Source organism: Myotis myotis, unplaced genomic scaffold (assembly GCF_014108235.1).
Source record: "Myotis myotis isolate mMyoMyo1 unplaced genomic scaffold, mMyoMyo1.p scaffold_m19_p_3, whole genome shotgun sequence".
NCBI classification, from domain to species: Eukaryota; Metazoa; Chordata; class Mammalia; order Chiroptera; family Vespertilionidae; genus Myotis; species Myotis myotis.
This window is the reverse complement of record NW_023416335.1, coordinates 178,732,799-178,752,922: the sequence shown is the minus strand read 5'-3', so window position 1 is coordinate 178,752,922 and position 20,124 is coordinate 178,732,799. Positions and strand designations below refer to the sequence as shown.

The 20,124-nt window shown below is 40.5% G+C and overlaps 1 protein-coding gene across 4 annotated transcripts in view; it reads left to right on the top strand.

Annotated features, from left to right (window-relative positions):
• The window catches only part of RASSF8 (Ras association domain family member 8), a 101,872-nt gene extending 82,276 nt beyond the window's left edge, over positions 1 to 19,596 (top strand). For all 4 annotated transcript variants that reach the window (XM_036298046.1, XM_036298048.1, XM_036298049.1 and 1 more), the window contains 4 exons: positions 6,954 to 7,158; positions 11,240 to 12,129; positions 14,394 to 14,538; positions 15,387 to 19,596. In XM_036298046.1, coding sequence (XP_036153939.1) covers positions 7,056 to 7,158; positions 11,240 to 12,129; positions 14,394 to 14,538; positions 15,387 to 15,508 — 1,260 coding nt within the window. In that variant the 5' untranslated portion in view covers positions 6,954 to 7,055 and the 3' untranslated portion in view covers positions 15,509 to 19,596. The remainder of the gene's footprint in view (positions 1 to 6,953; positions 7,159 to 11,239; positions 12,130 to 14,393; positions 14,539 to 15,386) is intronic.
• Positions 19,597 to 20,124: the final 528 nt, after the last annotated feature.

The following is a 20,124-nucleotide window of genomic DNA, read 5'->3' as shown; positions in this document are numbered from 1 at the left end:
ATCCCAAAATAAAATAAAGAAAAATTAAAAAAATAATAAAAAATAAAATGACACTTGAAAAAATGGTAAAAGGATAGCAATAATACTGGTTAAAACAATGTAGTAATTAAAAAGGTAAAATCAAGTGATGAAAAAAATAAAAAAATAAAATAAAATAGGTTCTTAATGAAATGGTGAAAAAAGAATTTAAAAAAAAAAATATATATATATATATATATATATATATAAATATTCGGAAGTGAAGGTGCTTCAGATCTTCCACTCTTCTTTTTGGCACGCCTCAGTCCTGCCAGGAATTCAGGGGAGTGTTGAACTTCCCTGGATACACTGTCCCTCCGTGCGGTAAACCACAGACCTGATTTTAAGGCAGCTTGTATTTGTTTACCAGACTGCCTTTATTTGTGATCGTAGAAGAGACAGTTCGTGGCTCTGCCTCTGGGTGGCAGTGTGTCTGGATTGACCTCTGAGGCTATAAGTCCTCTCTATCAGTAGGGTTTTTTTTTTTTTTTCCTCTATGGTATTGGGAACTGATTCAGGAAAGACCACTGCCCAGAGCTGGTTCCTTGCCACTGCCCGCTGTTTCCCAGGCTCCCCAAAAAGAACTTTCCCCTACAGGCTCTGCGAATGACCCCAACTGGGGAATCCCATGCACTGGGTTTAATAATCAAATGCACGGATCTAAGGGGAACTGTAACAAGAGCCTGATAGTTGTGCGAATTCGCAAGCCTCCACCTTCCAGGTCTGCGCACAGTCTCCGCGCGCAGTCTCCGCGCGCTCACTCGCCCCTGGCACCAAGCAGCCAGCAGATTGGCAAAGTCCAAGGCTGCTCCCTTACATCCAGTCCAGCTATGGGCTCATTTTTCGCGTTCCCTTCTGCCAGCAGCCCTGTGGGGCCCCTTCCCCACTCGCGGGTCACGCTGGTCCCAACGGCTGCAGACTCTGTGGGGCGCAGATTCCGCCCCGCGCGCGCGCGCGCGCGAGCTCGGTCCTCCCTCCAACCCGAACTTCAAACCGCACCTTTAGGGGATGTCCAACCTTTCCGTGAGAAGAAGCAGTGCTCGTCTGAGTTCAGGCAGTGACGCTGCTTGAGATCCCTTGTTTCCAGGGTAGTAGCTGGTCTCTGGATGCCGGCAGCAACCACCCAAGATGGCGCAGTCTCCACTGCTTAGCTGGCGCACCACGAGAGGCTTCAGCCGCAGTCTCCAACCGTCCTTTTTTTCCTGGGGGTTCTCGGTCTTTCCTAGCTGCAGACAGTCTCTCAGCTGAAAATCCTCTGCCTATTCGGGCTGCATGTTACCCGTTTCAGCTGCTCACCCTTATCTGCTCCAGGACAAGGCACAGGACACGTCTGTTTATACCGCCGCCATTTTTCCTCCCCCTCCTTCCCATCATTTTTGTGACATCCCTTCATACCTACTACCCATGGGCTCTCTGACCTCTCCATGCCTTCTTCTCTGGCCACTCATTCCAAGGTATGATGCTTTAGGCTTAAATACTGAAACAAAACACTTACTTCATTAGTGTTCTGTGAGCTAGATATATATAAAAAAAAGAAGTCAATCTAATAAACATATTCTTCTGTTACCATGAGGTATTAGAATGATTTTACACATAGTTACTATGGGCAGCAGGGGTGGGGAGGGGGCAGAAGAGGAAAGAAATGACTTTTTGGTGGTGCCAGTTAGTATATTAGACTGGTAAAAGGAATTATTTTGAAGCTGACCTTACTTTTGAGACTAGCCCTAGTTATTGGAAACATATCTTTGTTTTCTGATACAGGTAATTGTAAAGAACCTGCTTTTAAAATTATAATTATTGCATATTAAGTTTGTATTTTTGCTCAGAGTGATAATTGGCTGGTCAGAATTTACCCAAATTGTTAGTTCATAAATAAGTACCATCCTAGCAAAGTGCTTTATTTCTAAAAGGTTTTGATAATGTTTTATGACCTGTTGGTTAACACTCTGGGTATGAGAAAAGTTTTGGTACCTGATTATTAAGTAATTCTAATAACTACTATTCAGAATATACTGTGTTCATTGTGCTGAATTTCTCTCTGTGTTGCCAAAAAACAAACAAACAAACAAACAAAAAACAACAACTAGTGGCTAGCATCAGCATTTCATTTAATTAACCCTTTTCGGTCCAACCTCGAGGCTGACTCGACAGATCAGGCGCTAGGAGCAGGTCCAACGTCAAGCAATAAGAACATTAAAAAGTTCAACATTCAATCCCGTCAATTAATTTGGACCAGACTGTTTGAATTCCAAAAATAACATTGGACCCCAAAGGGTTAAAGTAGCTACTCTGATTGTGAGGACTTTATTATAACTCAGTTTATCTGTATACTGGTTTTACAAAGAATGCTATGGTATGCAATAACCTTAGATCTTGAGCAAAACTAGCAATGAAGGAAATGTTAAAATTGGTAATAAGCTATTTGTCAGTATGCTTGTGTCTAGTGTCCAGGAAATAATGGAATTTACACAGTAGCTTGATGTTTACCATCAAAGGAAGTGAAACTATGTAAAAGCATGCAGTCAACTCTTGTTATTCACCAGGGCCTTTGGTCACTACAGTTTTGTCAAGTGATCAATATATCACCTTGTTTTACATCGTTTTCTGTTTAAAGACACCATATATATATGGTGTGCCTAATATGCAGAATGTCCCCTCGGGAGTTCAACCGGGAGACCAGGAGTTTGATCACTCACTATGACGTGCGCTGACCACCAGGAGGTGGCGCGGAACAAGGGAAAGCCCCGGCTGACAGCTGGGGAAGGGAGGTCCCGGCCAGCAGCTGGAAGGAAAGTCCTGGCTGGCAGCCAGAAGGCCCCGATCGGCCCTGATCACTGCCCAGGCCTAGGGACCCTGCCCGTTCATGAATTTCATGCACTGGGCCTCTAGTCTATATATATAAACCCTAAGCGACTGGTCAACTGGTTAACCATTTGACCTTGATGGACATTGACCACCAGGGGGCAGACACTCAATGCAGGAGCTGCCCCCTGGTGGTCAGTGTGCTCCCACAAGGAGAACACCGCTCAGCTGACGGATGGGTGCCAGAAGCCCGGCTCACAGTTGGCGTGTGCAGCTGCTGTGGCGTGAGACTCTCCCGCCTCCACAGCAGTCCTACCAAGCAGCGGCGTGGCAGCAGGCGCAGCGGGGCCGGGATGAGTGGGAGCGGCGCCCGGCCCAGGCTCGGGCTCCTCCCCAGCCTCCTGTCCCTTTGCGCACTACTACATCCCTCGGGGGATGTTGGACTGCTGGCTTTGGCCTGATCCCTACAGGCCAGAGGCCCAGAGATCAGGTCAAAACTGGCAGTCTGACATTCCCTGAAGGGTTCCGGATTGCAAGAGGGCACAAGCCAGGCTGAGGGACCCCACTGGTGCACGAATCCGTGCACTGGACCTCACAGCTAACAGCACTATAACTTGTGCCGGAACAACACTTTTCTAGGCACAGCACAGCTTTCTTGCATTTAGGAACACTAGATAGTACTTTATCACAATGCTTGGGGGCATTTTAATCAGTGAAATAACCCACAAAAATGCAAGAACATAACACTAAATAGACTTAGACAAGGACACTTGTTGACAGTATGAAAGCAGAAACAAGAAGGCAGAGCAATGACTTGTCCAGCCTCAGCTGGGAACTCAAATTGTTCACTGCTGTGTACATGTCTGTAAATGACTAAAACATGCCACAAGTGTTAGTTTGGGCGTTAAAATAAATTTTCGTGCCCTAGCTGGTTTGGTTCAGTAGATGGAATGTCGGCCTGAATAATGAAGAGTACCAGGTTCGATTCCGATAAAGGGCACGTACCTTGGTTGCAGGCTCAATCCCCAGCCCTGCTCAGGGCTCATGTGGTAGGCAGCCAATCAACATGACTCTCTCACATCAATGTTTCTCTCTTTGTGTCTCTCCCCTCCCTTCCACTCTCTCTAAAAATAATGGGAAAATATCCTCAGGTGAGGATTAACAGCAACAAAAAACCTTAGTGGATGATTTCACGAATACGGAAACTATGAATAATGAGGATTGAATGTAATTGCACTAATCTTGGGGAACTGTTTCCATCAATTCAGATGCTTAATCCCAATAGGCTTTTAAGATAGTAAATGGTTGTTAGTTAAAGAACACTTGTTCAGCAGTAGCATGTTACTTAACAAACTTAGTTCTTTATTATCAAAATTATTAAAATGATAGTGCTTTGAATATAGAAACTTCATAATGAAAACACATACTCCTTATATTAATACCCTCACCAGTAGAACCTTACTTCTACCTGCATCACTGTTTCCATGGAAAGAAAACTATTGCAAATTCCAACTGAGGTTCCAAAGCCTGTTTGCTTCCTGAGTCTTTAGTTCCAATGATGACCTGGCCATCACACACGCCTACAATGTAGGACTTTCCCCCTCCTGTCCAGTTCTGGGGCTGGGAGCAGAGCTTTCGGAGTTGGGCTTTGGAGGATCTGAAAGAAAGAACGGGGAGTTTTAGGGGCCTCTGCTGGGAAGATAGATTCTTCAAATGACTCTCATGGCTCTAGGGAAGCTAGGCATCGTTGTCAGTACAGCCCCAAACGTGACAGGAGCCATTCACTAAAACCAGTGGCCCTTCTAGAAATAAAATGTGGGGCCATGCGGGTCATTGATCTGATCCATGAAGGCATTTTTCCTACCCTCCTTAACGATTCAAGGTTGTATTATATTAGTGGTGTTAAAACAAAAACACAGACTCAGGTCTTCTCTGTGATGACCCGCGGTAGGAAGTCTCTGATCCAGTGGTTAAATACCCTGCACGTTTATATTAACGTGGGCAGTGTTATTTGTGCTCAGTGTTTTCCCACATCACTATACTCTGTAATAGTTAACAGATGGACATGTGTTTTATGTTCATTTGTATGCACTTAATGATTAAAAGCTCAAGGTGAAACTGTGGTAATTTAGATAGGAAAATAGGTGGTGGTGTACTAAAACCTTCCTAGAAACTAAAAATGTGCTTCATAAGTTTCCTTGAAATGACAGGTTTCTTTGTGGGGAGATGGACTTTTAATGAGATCTGCTGTCTTTCTTGTTAGGTTTCCCAAGTTTAAATTTTTTTAATGATAAGAGACTAGGTATTCAATAGATTTTAATGCAACTGAGTTTGTCTTTTTAAATTCAGCTCGTTTATTTATTTTAATCAAATAACTTAAATTTAATATATTAATTTAACACCATATATATATATATATATGTATATATTGTTTGGCCATTTTTTAAATCTTAATTTTATTCCAAGACAGAATAATTCATATTCTAATTCTAGTAGGGAGTGTCTAGCAGAGAAGGAAACAAATTTTAAGTCCTAACTCTTCTCTGTTTCAGGAATGTTCTCTAAATGGATTGGGGACAGTAGCATATAAACCTCTTACTTGAAGTGTAGAGTGCACACCAGCCCATTAAAGGAGCTTTCAAGATTTTACTTACTATGTTTCTTACAATTCTTTGCTTTCAGAACCCTTTTTCCCCAGAAACTCTTAACAGCTCACAGGGCTTCATAACTGAGGAGCGCAGTTACGGGAACCAGCTTGTCATGGGCGATGCCCAGTTCTCTGGTTGCACAGGGGTTTATGAAACCGCCCTGGCACTGCAGCGCGCGCTAAAGCACGTGCTGGGAAATTAACATTCGGCCGGTCCTTCCTCTTGTTTTCGGGATGACAAGAACTATTTTTGTAACTTCCCTAGAGAAAGTAGGAATTGTTAGGTTTATTCTCCTTCAACTCACATGTATTCTGACTCATCTGCCCAGGTGGCCTAGAACTGTCTTAGGTCCTGTAAGAGAATGTGCATAACTAAGTTACTGTTTGTAGTAAATACTACTTCACAAGAAACATTTTTAGGGTTTCTAAAATAAGCTTTTTAATAAGGCATTAATCTCGAAACACCAATGCTGTTGTAAACCTCAACTTCATGTTCTTTCTAATTAAGTCAGCGTGTATTACACCTCATAAACTTTAACTGTTTTTTAAAACCACAGAAAAATTGGACAATCACAGGACAATGGACAAATAAATCATAGTTGATTAAAGATTTAATGCAGGAAGAGTTGAGATTTTCAGTACCCACAGGAAAAAGAAGTGTGTGTAATTAATTGATCTTTAGCAGGCTCATACTGACACTCAAATAGAAGAAATCAAGGCATTCGGCTTGACTGTAGGAGAATGTAAAAATTTCTGCTTAACATGCAGGGCAGCTAAACAACAACAACAAAATAACTGGGAAATGGCAAGTGTAACAAAAGGTTATGGTTTATATTATTAGAATAACTTATAATTTCAGAAATTTGTCAAACCCTAATTAAGTAAATGAAAAAGGACATATATGGGGAAGTTGTCAGCCATCAGAGGAGTTCTTTTCCTTTAATACTCTCTGTGCACCGGAGCCGTGTGCTGTGCTTTGTGAAGACGGCACTCGGTCCCTCGGGGACGAGAGGAAGGCAAGGGGCACCCGGAACAAGGAATGCCATGGCGTTGTGCACACACCTCTGCAAGTGCTGCCAAGGCTGTAGAACTGGTTCCATTATGTATGATTCCTAAAACGACAAAAGCTTTTTTTTATTTCTCTTTAACCTCAGAAATGATTCTAATGAAACAATTTTTTTTAAAAAAGAAACAGCTTGTATGTTGAGCAATGGGACTTAGTCGAGTAAATAAGATTTATTTACCCAGTAGAGAGTGTGGCCTTATGATTAAAATTATAATTATGAAAATAGCAGTAATGTGAAACAGTGTCATGACAGGTGGCTTCAGTTGCATTCGTGTGGCTGAATTCAGTTCTGTAAAATAAGGGAGCATGTGGTCATTGATGGTAGGATCGTCATATATTAAAATTTGTTTTGTGTAATATTTGCGTACTAGAAGAAATCCTAAGATTCATTCTATTAAAAATGTGTTTTCCTCTTTTTAGCTGACTGCACGGACTGCCTTCTCCATGTTTCCATAGCCAGAGACATGACCTGACGCTATTGATGACCAGTCTCAGGGCCCTTGGGTGACCGGCTGGTGCACCATGGAACTTAAAGTTTGGGTGGATGGAGTTCAGAGGATTGTTTGTGGGGTCACTGAAGTCACAACTTGCCAGGAGGTTGTAATAGCCTTAGCTCAAGCAATAGGTAAGTGAATTCCCTGGTGTCTAAGATAAAGTGGTTTATGGGTCCTGTTGTTTGTTTTAAATATTGATTTCTAACGGGTTTTGTACATTTGCTTTCATGATATCTCACAAGCTTTTACCTTTACTTATCACTGTTCCCTGTGCTTAGGTAAATCTGTAAATACCCTGCCTCTCTGGTTCCCCCCAGATTTTACTGATTTTGAGTCTAGAGTCTATACTGTCTTCCCTTCTGCTGTTTATCCTAAACAATTGTTTCTGGAATGAAGGATGTCAAAACCTGGAGTCCTAATTCCCAGGCCCCTCATTGGAAAAATCCTATTTACTGTTTATTCTGTATACGTTTAGAAAAGAAAATGCAACAGATTAAATAACATGGTTTTTCACTAGAAAGGTAATGTGTACTTTTAAAATCTTATCATATAGTAAAGATGAAGTTGTCAAGTATATGCTTGCTGGCTCCATCTTATTCAATTACCCTGTGCACTTTTTCTTCTCATTTGCTCCCAATTTATCTTTATCCCATTGTCTGAGTGTTTTTTAGTTGTCTAAAACGCTTTTGGAACATGATGAAGGCATATTGGGAAAGCCAGTAACGTGGGTTCAAGTTTATATTTGCATCTTAAATCCATTATTTATGTTTTATGATATTTCTCCAAGGCTTAACAACTCTTTGAACTTCTTATCAAAAGTTTATTTTATGTCATGCTGGTCTATATATATAAAGCCTAATACACAAAGTGTCCCCTCCAGGAGACCAGGAGTTTGATCGCTCGCTATGACGTGTGCTGACCACCAGGAGGCGGCATGGAACGAAGGAACGCCCTGGCTGGCAGCCAGGGAAGGGAGGTCCAGGCCAGCTGCCGAAGGCCCTGATCGGCCCTGATTACCACCCAGGCCTAGGGACCCTACCCATTCATGAATTTCATGCATTGAGCCTCTAGTTTATATTGAAAGCATGTCAATTTAGCTCAGGGTTGAAACAAGCCAGTTTAACATTTTATAGAGACAAGTGTGCCACCTGCACTGTGGCAGATGCACTGTTAGAAGTTGGCAATGCCATATACAAAGATAGAGGGTTTCTTTTGGTTTTGCCTTAAATACCATATAGCACACTCCTATATCAAATAGTGCTGGAAATCCTAGGCTTTCACATCTAACAAAATGTTCTTGCAATTAGAACTAATACTAGGTTATGGGCTTAAGTTTATTTATTAAAGAGGGGAGAATTCAGGTATTTAATCTTATTTCATATTCTTTGCAACCACCTTACTTTAGTAATTGTCCCTTTTAAAAGTTTCACATAATTTATTTGAATTAAATATTAGTGTGTGTTTTTTTCCTTAGTGAAAACTAGGATTAGAAAGTGTCAAACATAACTTCGTGATATTTGAGTCAAGCCATGGACAGTAGTAAAAACAAACCAACAAAAGAAAACCCAAAAGGCATGGTACTTGAGGAGTATAGCAAGCTGCATTTGTCTACGTGGTAACCACATTTTCTGCACAGCTTTTCAAAGGAAAAATGCCCAGATGTCCCAGGTGTGAGTTTATCCATTTGCACTCAGGAGTGTATTTGTTAATGAACAAGTTGAAAAGAAGTTTTAACAGAATCTGCTCCCCATTTTTGCTTGCTCAGTATCTCAGCCCAGACCTGTTTTGAAAAGTTGACAACTTGAATGAGGATGTTTTATGATATTTCCCCAAGGCTTAACAACTCTTTCTGTATCATAAATACTTCATTGAATTAAGAATTCATCTAAGAGATGACTCACCTGGCAGCCAGCCAAGGGCTGTGGCTCCTTGCTTCCATCATGCCCAAGATCGTCTCAGCATCAAATGCAGGATGCTGATATGCACTTAAATATTTATATGTCTTGTAATGAGAGTTATTGGTATTCAGTCTAAACACTAAATGAAAATTTTATAGGATTTGGCCTAATCTCTACTATAAGAAATAATAGAGGGTTTATTAATTAGGGGAAATTGCTGTTGTAACAAACCCCAGGATTTCTGTGGCTTAACAACAGTAAAATTTAGTTATACTATTAGCAGAGTATAGACTGGCTGCATGTTTCTAAAAAATGTATTGTGAAGCAACTTTAAAAGACTAGTTTCTTGGGTTTAAGGCCGCCTATGTGCTTTATGGTGGCACGATATATATATTCTGGATTCGCGATTGTTGAGTTTTCTGGGCAGCTGCAGTTACTTCAGGAAACCACCGAGATGAGCATATGTACACAAGTTGGTAATCCGATGCAGTGCTCCTACGCAGTCCAGTCAAACTGGAGCTAAAGAGAACGTACTTTGATACAAGCTGTTGAATGTGACTGGTAGTATAGAAAGAATACTTTCTCCTCGGACCTTTGACTATTTGACAAGTTAGATTTAGGTGGTAGAAATAGAACCGATTCTGAAACTACAAGAGACAGAATGACTGCTACTGGATCTCTGTGTCCTTCTCTCTCTCTCTCTCTCTCTCTCTCTCTCTAGACTAGTACAGTACAGCCCCTCTGATTCCACCCTGGAGCCCTCCCGTGGCCCCTCCCCCCAGCCAGCCCCACCTCTGATGGGCCCCCATTGGGGAGGGGCAGGCCGGCCACCTGGACCCCATCTGTGCATGAATTCATGTACCAGGGGCTCTAGTGTCTTTAATAATGGCTACCACATACTGAGTACCTACTGTGGGCCAGGTGTGGTAGTAGGTGCTTACTACACTTGACTCTGACTCTTATAACCTGTGAGGAACTGCTACTCTCCTCATGCAGAAGTAAAGTTATGCTACCTCCAGTAGGTAATTTACCTGGAAGTAAGTCTCCAGTAGTTTGCCTCCAAAGCTCCAACTTTTCAGCTGCACCCACCATTCAGGTTTCCTTAAAGAACATTGCACATGCTTAAAGCAGTATCATTCTTCATGTGCTGCTTCTGAATTGCATGCATGGGTGTTCATATTTACATATCCAGATTTCCATTTAGTGACACAGTAATTGAGAAAATACTACTGTTGGTTCAGAAGCTCATGAAATTAAAAAAGAAGGCAGGAATGATAAATCAATAGCTATATATGCAAGCACTATCATTTCTAGATGGCAGGGTTAGTTTATTTTTTTGTAATAACGTTAACTGCTAATGGGCACTTCTTTTTATTGAGATATAATTAACATGTAACATTATATTAGTTTCAGGTATCACCTAATGGACACTTTTAACAAAATTAATATAATCCTTCTGAACCACTCACCTTAAGTGGAAATATTTAGGAAGTCTGTTCAAGCTAATGGCATGATATTGTCTTCTGAAACTTTTTATCTTCCATAATTTCTAGTTAGGCTCAATGTATTTTTTTTATTTAAATGAATTTATTCTGTTTTTGCCTTTTAAATTCTTTAGAAGAATCTTTGAAGCTATTACTACCAAAACAGAACAAGACTTCTCTTCAGGCCTGCTTTTCATGGGAAGCTATTTTGAAGGGTTGTTTCTAGTGAGGTGATTTGTTTTATTGGCCGCAGGTGTGCAGGGAGACGCTGCGGTGTGAACGTGGGTTTGCCGGCCCTCGTGGGGAGACAGGAAAGACCTGTCTAGCTGGCTGCATGTGTCCCTTCAGGAGGAGAAGTGGGCCTCCGACCTTCAGGTCCGATGCGCAGAGAATGCAGAGGATTTACCAAGTAGAGGTTTATTCAGGTTTTGCAGTTCTACCTGGTTCCTGCGACCAGGTCCTTAGGGCTTCCAGTGGGGCATCCTGGTGTCCTTGGCTTCAGCTGCAGGTCCTGCCCCAGGCAGGAAGGTCTAGCCACCAGGTATTGGACACGAGTGTCAGGTTCTCACTGAGGTGTGAAGAATTAGGTTGAATTTCATAGCAAGTCTGAAGAGCATATGCAGTTCACATCCTGTCAGTTGATGCTGTTACATATGTTAAGGAGTTCAGTGTCTTCAAGTCAAAAGTTTCAGAGGCAGTGTGGACTAGACCTTGATGCTAATCAAAAAGAGACAGTTATTGAAGAGCATCATTTATTTCCTTATTTTAGCTACCGCATGTGCCATTTTGACGGTTTGTTCATATCTTTATTTTTTTTTTTTTAAATCTAGGTCGAACTGGAAGGTACACTCTAATAGAAAAATGGAGAGATACTGAGAGACATTTGGCACCTCATGAGAATCCCATCATATCCTTAAACAAATGGGGGCAGTACGCCAGTGATGTGCAGCTTATTTTACGTCGGACAGGGCCATCTCTCAGTGAGCGGCCCACTTCTGATGGCGTGGCTCGAATTCCTGAAAGAACTTTATACAGGCAGAGTTTGCCCCCCTTAGCCAAACTGAGGCCTCAGGTTGACAAATCCATCAAACGGAGAGAACCTAAGAGGAAATCGTTAACATTTACAGGCGGTGCCAAAGGGTTAATGGACATTTTTGGAAAAGGTAAAGAAACTGACTTTAAGCAGAAAGTGCTGAATAACTGCAGAACAACAGCAGACGAGCTAAAGAAGCTGATCCGCCTGCAGACGGAGAAGCTTCAGTCCATTGAGAAAGAGCTGAAATCAAATGAAATAGAAATACAGTTTTGGGAGCAAAAATATAATTCCAACCTTGAAGAGGAAATTGTCCGCCTGGAGCAAAAGATCAAAAGAAATGATGTAGAAATTGAAGAGGAAGAATTTTGGGAAAATGAATTGCAGATTGAACAGGAAAATGAAAAACAGCTGAAGGATCAGCTTCAAGAAATAAGACAGAAAATAACAGAATGCGAGAGCAAATTAAAGGACTATTTGGCCCAGATCCAGACTATGGAAAACGGTCTTGAGGCAGAAAAATTGCAACGGGAAGTCCAGGAGGCACAGGTCAATGAAGAAGAGGTTAAAGGGAAGATCGGTAAGGTCAAAGGGGAGATTGACATTCAAGGACAGCAGAGCCTGAGGCTGGAAAATGGTATTAAAGCTGTGGAAAGATCTCTTGGACAAGCCACCAAACGCTTACAGGTAAGCACATTTTTACAAAGAGAATGATCATCTTTTTAAAAGCATCTATGTTTGACATCTCTGATGAGCGTCCATTTTCTCTTACATTTAAAGTTAGGCACCTTCCTTAGTTTATAACTTTATTAGAATTCTTGTGACTTAACCATAAAGCTTAGATGAGAGGCGAAACCAAAGAGAGCAGAAGCCACACTGACCCTTGCTCCAGGGAGGGGCTGTCCCACTGTGGCGGTTGCAGCGGCAGGTAATTGGATATCGGAGAATAGAATCTCAGCTGGAATGGACACTAATGATGCGATAGTGAATCTCTAGCTTCTTTCAGAGCTAGAGAAACCAAAGCCAAAAGAGATTGCCAAGGATTGGTTTACGAAGGATTGTCTGGCCAGTTGGCTGCTTATCTGTGGCTTCTTCATTGTTGCCAACCCCACCTTCTTTCCCTGGGGTGAAAATAGTCCCTTCCCTCCTCCCCTCTCCCGTTACTCTCCTTCGCTTTCCTGAAAAGGCTCAGAGGCCCGCCTCTGACTTTCCCCTCTCCAGTCACAGTCTCAGAGCACTTACATTTCTTCACATATACAGTGGGGCCTTGACTTACGAGTTTAATTCGTTCCATGACGGAGCTCGTAACTCAAATTACTTGTATGTCAAATCAATTGTGAACGAGTGAGACACATGATGCTGGGCTGATGTTGTGGCGTTCACTGTGACATTCGCTGCGCCAACTAGCGGTGGGGTATCTGAAGCTGGCTCGCAACTCAAGGCAAAAAATCGGCCGAAAGACGGCTCATATCTTGAAAAACTTGTTAGTCGGGACACTCGCAAGTCAAGGCCCCACTTACCCTGGTCACTCAACTTAGGTTTCTTGGATATCCGTTCTTGAGAAGACAAGGTGGTGATGTTATGGACGTTGAAGTGAGCAAGACACAACATTGATTATAGCATGGCTACTTAAATTCAAACTAAATAAACAGTAAAGCTGTTTGCAAGCATTAAGTAAATGTAAGGTGGTTTTTGGTGGAATTTGCCCACATCTCAGGTGCTCGACAGCACGTGTCTAGAACCTCCTGTGGAAGTGCTGTGGGGAAGCCTGCTGTTCAGGGGCGGTCCATGTGGCTCCTCACACTTGTTAGAAATTCACAGTCCACATTATGACAAGATCTCCAGGTAGCACCTGTGCACATTGGAGCTCTAGAGGAGCTGCGTTAGAGTGTGAACCGTCCAAAAGCAGAGAAAGCTCAGGTTCCAGGAAGAACCGATGTTCTTTCTCTGTCATTAACTATAGAGTGAGAGAGAAGACTACCCCTCCCCCCAATTGTGAAAATCAGGAATTTCTCACTCTGTAGAAGGTTGACCTCCAGGGTGCCAGTATTTTACTATTTGGATTCATTTTGACACTTAAGGGCACATTTGGAAATTGTGTTGCCTTCGATATTACTTACAGGAAACACTAATTTATGACAATCATTGCTAGTAAATCCCACTACCTAGTGAAAGATACCTAATACTAGTAAACGAGTAACATCTCCAAGTACCTCCTACCCTCAAAGTAAGTAAACAACCACTCTCTCCCCCTGTCTTCCCTGCCCTACCAAAGTCCTCTGGCACCCCCAGCCCGGGGGGGACAGAGAAGAAGAGAAAGAGAAAATCCATTTAAATCACAGAACGCTCTCCTGGCCTTAGACCTTTCCAGCTGTCCAGACTTGATCTCCGTTCTTTAGGGCTCTTCATTTCTCAAAACTCCTCCTTCAGAGCTTGAAACCACCCCCGTAGTGAGAATCCTGTGGGAACCTTGCTTTCCTCCTGCTATGCTACAAATCTCAGTAACGGACCTCATGGGAACCTCAGCAGTTTACAGAAAACAAGAGCTCTGACTCTCATGGACTAAAGGGCTATTCAGTTATGAAGGGGATGATAGGGCAGTTTCATTGTTAACAGCTTAGCAAGATTGCTGAACGAACTGGAATGGTGGACATCAGTATTTCATTGATGACAGTTTATAGACCTATCACACTTATTTCATCGGGTACGTAGTGCGTTCCTAGCGGAGGAAAGCATCACATTTAGGAGTCCAGGCTGTCCTTGATTTGCTTTTTTTTGGCTCAGGCCACACAGAAAGTGACCTCTGTACCCGTTGTAGCTCTCAGCCAGACTTGTTCAGTGCGCTCCTGTGACGGCGACCATCCCACCTCAGCCCTGCAGCAGACGGACTGTCACCAGGATGGGTGTCCAGTACTGACCCTCCAATCAATAACACTCTCACTTCTCTCTAGGACAAGGAACAGGAACTGGAGCAGCTGACGAAAGAGCTGCGGCAAGTCAATCTCCAGCAGTTTATCCAGCAGACAGGGACGAAAGTGACCGTTTTGCCAGCGGAGCCCATTGAAGTAGAGGCCTCACACATAGACATAGAACGGGGTAAGATGTGGAGAAATCTGTTTTTCACTTTATTCTCACCTGTTAACTATGCATAAACATTTGGCATTCAGTAAATGTGTTATCCTAACCATTCCAAGCTAATTCTCTTGGGCCATTTTTAATTTTTTTTTTTTTATGTACTTACTGTTTCTGGAGAAAATCAATAGTATTTAGGTTATTTATTTACTTAAGTGAGCATGAAATTACCAGATCTGATATTCTTTTCCTGAAGTATGTATGAGTCATAGCCTATTTGAGGTGTTTTTTTTTTAAATATATTTTATTGATTTTTTACAGAGAGGAAAGGAGAGGGATAGAGAGTTAGAAACATCGACGAGAGAGAAACATCAATCAGCTGCTTCCTGCACACTCCCTAGTGGGTATGTGCCTGCAACCAAGGCACATGCCCCTGACCGGAATCGAACCTGGGACCCTTGAGTCCGCAGGCCGACGCTCCATCCACTGAGCCAAACCGGTTAGGGCGCCTATTTGAGTTTTAGCTTCTCTCTGTTCCTAATGCCCCTTCTTCCTCTCCTAAAATTAATGAATTTGACCTGATATTTAAAAGACACTTCTAAGTCAGTATATGAATGTGGTCTGAGTAGCCAAGAAAGAGAAGCAAAGTGCTCACCTTCTTTAAAAGATCAGTAACTGCTCAAATCACTGAAAACTTGGTGTATCAGCTGAGAGGGGCAAGCAGAGTTAGCCTGTCACCCCCCTACCCACAGCAGATTGTAATTGCCTCTATATGTTCTTTGATTCCTGGTGGCAGGAAGAGTTCTGATTGTTCATATTGCTAAGTACTCAAGGTGATGAGCCCATCTGATGACTCTTTGTTTCCTGTTTAGAGGCAGCTTTCCAGTCTGGCTCCCTGAAGCGGCCGGGTTCATCTCGGCAACTCCCCACTAATCTTCGGATTCTGCAGAATCCTATCTCATCTGGTTTTAATCCTGAAGGCATATATGTATAACAGTATCTGTCTTTGGGCGAGAGACCCAATAAAGGTACCACGGACAGTACAGATTCTTTCTTTGATTTGTGCCAATGACAGAGATGTATTTCACAAGCCACCATATCTTTTCCTGTCCTAAATTGCATACCACTTGGAGCCATACCCTGTGCACTGATGCTAAAGAACAAAGAAACTCTTTCCACACATGAACAGTGTTGACATTTTTATCCAGCAGCTGTAATGCAAAGCCTTCATTTTTATGTGTAGCCTTTTGAGAGCATTAGGAAAGTATTATTCTGTGTGTATACATAAAAAAAAAAAGTGACTTAAGAGTGAAGAGAAGTATGTGACTGGCTTAGTTTAATTTATTCCATGTAATCAATTAATGTGTGAATGTTAGTGTTTTACTGTTTTTTATTAATACTTATCTTGTGACCGAATTACATTACATACTTGTGATTATGACTGTGTGCATGTGGCCAGGCTCCCCCCGTAGAATGCTGATTTGCAAGTGTCCGAGTGTGCTCCACCATCGCAACGAACTCCGAGAGAACCCACTTGGATTGACTTTGTGACTTGTCCTAGCCATTGCTTAGTTGGTTGAAGTAATTCAGCATTTCTTTTTAATCTGGAGTTTAATATTTTTTTTCTTTACAATATTTTCAGTACATGAAGGACCACATACCAGAACAGAAATATTTTCGTGAGGTAACTTGTACGTTTAAAAGGTTTGCAGTGCTTCTGACACTGTAGGACAGAGACAGGAATGCTGAATATCTCTTCAAACAGGCAAGGGGGTTCTTGCTACATTATGTTATGCCCCTGCCCCGCCTTATCCTTTTACTCTCATGGATCCTCAGAGTTGCCATAATATCTAAGTTAGAGATATCTGAGGACCGGGTCAGTCTACTTTAGGAAGATTGCTTTAAGTGATGTATTTTTAAAATGGCCCACTTCCTTTGTGTAGTCTTCTGGTGTAAGCGCCCGTGGGGAAGGTATTACTTGCACATCATTTCCTCTGGACGTTGTAGACTATTGCAGTTTCTCCAGTCACTTAGAGAGCGAGAAAGTGGGTTGGAGTTAGGTACTTTTTACCAAGGAAATAAAGTGAAATTCAGTGTTTGTTTTCATTTTTGAGCTTGACTTTTATAGGACATTAATCTCCATTTGTACATATATTTTTTTATTTATGAAACCAAAAACGAGTCAGCACCCCTCTCATGAGTAGTGATTAACTTAAGACTCACAAGTAATATCTAAATGGATGTGGTCAGTTACCTCTTAGCCATTTTCACATTCCCTCTGATAACATTATTTCTAGTTTTTAATTCTGAGGAAAATACATCTCTCAGTTTCTTACATGTAACAAAGTAACAATGGATTAGTATATTAATGCCATGGTAACAATAAAAAGATGTAAGTTGTAGCTTATGCATGAGGGCAACTTTGGATGTTTTAAATGCATTTCACTTATTTTTGGTTTAATGAATGCTGAGAATGCTGCTATATTTAGGTTTCCAGTGGAAAATTCTAAGGATGGCTATGAAAATATATAGAAGCTTCTAGAGAACTGAAAGTAAAATGCAGAATTGCCTTTTCTAGTCCAGCTAAATGGCAGACCTCAACTAAAGGTATTACTTTCTTTGGGTTCTTGAGTTGACCTTGCCATTATACTGTTTTGCAAATGACTTGAGAAATAACTGATTCTTACCTAAATAACCACAATCTATACACATTTGCTCTCAATTTATAATAGTTATTTTCATATTTACATATGATTGAAAATTATAAGAATCAAAAAATCAAAATAATTTGTAGATTTTGTGACAATAATGGTTTATGTATGCCCAATATATGCCTTATTTTTAAAGGGTTCCATCCTATACTAAGAGTCATTTTGTTATTGTTATCCAGAGAAATTGTGATCTTATTCACAAAGAAAAATATTTTTATAAATTGATTACATTCTATTTAAATAAAAATGTTAAGAGGTATGTTAAATTTTGCAATTATAAATTGTAAAGATGCTTGGCATGCCATGAGAAACACAGAGTCAACACCAAATTAATTGTTGTAAATTCTTATCAGCATTAATCTAATAATTCTCAAGAGAGGCTGGCAGCATCCTTCCACCTTGCAGTGGTCCGGGGTTCCCCAGCCTTGCATCATGGCAACCTCTCTGATAACTTCATCTGAGTTCTCAGTAATCTCTACAAATCTCTGCCAAGTAATCTCTACAAATCTAATTACAGATAAAAATATTTCCTAGATGAGAAGAGGTAAAAACATGAATTTGATGAATGTATTAAGCAGCTATGCTTTTTAATCAGTTATAGTACCTCTGGAAGCACACCTGTAGGAATATTTTCTAAGTGTGTTTTTAAAATAGTGCAAAGAAAACCCACCTCCCTAGGACATCTTAAAAAATACTTTAGTTGTTCCTAATCATTTTTATCCATTGCGAATACAAATGAGATAGATTAAGTGCCACATCTTTGGATACATCTTTGTATAAGCCACATCTTTGATGGGGGCTGGGCAATAGTCTACAAAAATACCAAATATAAAATTTTGAGTCTGGGGAATATTCAGGTTCTAAATACTAAATTAGATGACAAGTTCTTTGTTATTATACTGCAAGTTCTTTTATTGCAGTTTTCTATAAGTATTAAATACATTAGAAGGTAAGTTGTTTTTTTTTTGTTGTTTTTTTTTTACCAAGGAATAATTTGAAATAGCATTAGTACATACATGACCTTTTAAGTATCTGCCGCCCTCAGAATGATCTCTAGTGGGTTGCCAGATTCCTTTTGTTGTTCTTAGGAGATACTTTGGCTTGTTAGCATTTTTTTTTTTTTTTTTTGTCTTAATGCACAGAGAATTTACATGTGAGATACTTCGGTTGGTATTATTAGAAGTTACCCATTCAATTCCCCCAGTCATCACTGAACTAACCATCAGTTCTCATACTTCAAATTAGTCATAGTCATAAACTAGAGCTTAGACAACACTGACACAGTAAAAATATAGGATGGCATGAAATGTGAATTTTAACAGTGTTCAAGAAGAATAAATAAGCATTTGCTTCCAGAGCATACATTTTTTACCTGCATTAAAAGAAAATTTTCCAAAAAAAAAATTTTCTTTGTGAATAAGAGCAAAACAGTCCTTAGAAAAAAAGGAATTGTATTAAAGCCTTTTCTGTGAATGTCTTTCCAAATTAGAACTATAATAATGGATTGAGGGAATAATACGGAAAAAGTAAAAACTCTTGATTTCAGGTATGCAAAGGGTCTGGGCAGATGGGCAGTTTCCCGTGTGCATTGCCTTTGAAAAATTGGGCCTTAATTTATATGTAAATAGCAATGCTGTGTTCACATCCCCCTTCTACCTATTAAGTTGTCTTTATTAGTCTTTATTGTGTAAAATTTCACTCATAAGTTTTACTTTTGTATTATGTCCATTTTTTAATTGCATGTTTATACTCTTTGCTACAGTATTGTTGAGTTTTGGGTAAAGGCCATCAGCTGTATGGAGAAGACAGAACAATCACTATTTATTCAGAATTGCTGCTTTACATTTCCAGAAGAGCTTTCGATGCCAGGACAGTGGCCGCTGGAAAGCTGCAGGAGCTCTATTCCAATGCATTTTATATATTTTTAGAAACCAAATAAATGCAGATAACTATTTAGTATACTAATTATATTAAACCAGCAGAAATATAAAGGCAATAAAGAATATACATATATATATGGGGGGAAGGGAAAGATTAAAAAATAGGTTTACAACCAGACACGGTGATAGCCCTAAATGTATTTCTCAATCTGTCTTTCTTTATCGACCCCAGGAGGATTTGAGTTGCTGCAGCTTTAAACAGAAAATCACCGCGCGTTCACTAATTGTGGACACATAAATATGCTTTTAGTACTGCTTTGCTTATGTACAAATAAAATATCTGTAGTCTGTATATTATATGTAATTATTCTTTTCTTTTGAATTCCACTTCAGTGTATATTTTCTGATTATTATCATGAGCTGTAAAACAAAAGATCAATATCTGATATTCTCCCAAGTAATAAATTTTCAGGATTCATTGGGGCATTACATTGCTGACTTGTTTCTTGTGTGTTTAATATTTTAAAATACAATTTTATTTCCTTTAAAAGATTCCAAAGACAGTCTGCATATCAGTAACACAAAATTACATTTTCCTAAAAGTAATATTAATATAACTAAAAAATTATCTGTTGCTGAAAAAGTAGCTGTTTCATCCAAGTGAAACTGCATTAAGAAACTAAATGCCTCCCTTTTATTTCAAAAGTAAAAGAAAAAATTCTTGTCACTGAAGCTCTGTATTTCCAGATCTTCAAAATCATAAGGGAGAAGAAGAGAACTAACACTTTAGTACCTACTGGGTGGGGGTACAATAGGAGGGGCATTCAGCCCCCCAGGGAACTTCCCCAAATCACACAGCTGAGGAGTAGTTTACGTGGCATTGAATTTGTACCTTTGAGACCCCAGAGTGCTTGCTTGTATTCTGATAAAGCTGCATAAGCTCACCAGTGCCCATTTTCTGCACTTAATCTCTCTCTAACGTGGAAGTATGTAAATTGTCATTTATATGTGTGTGTGTT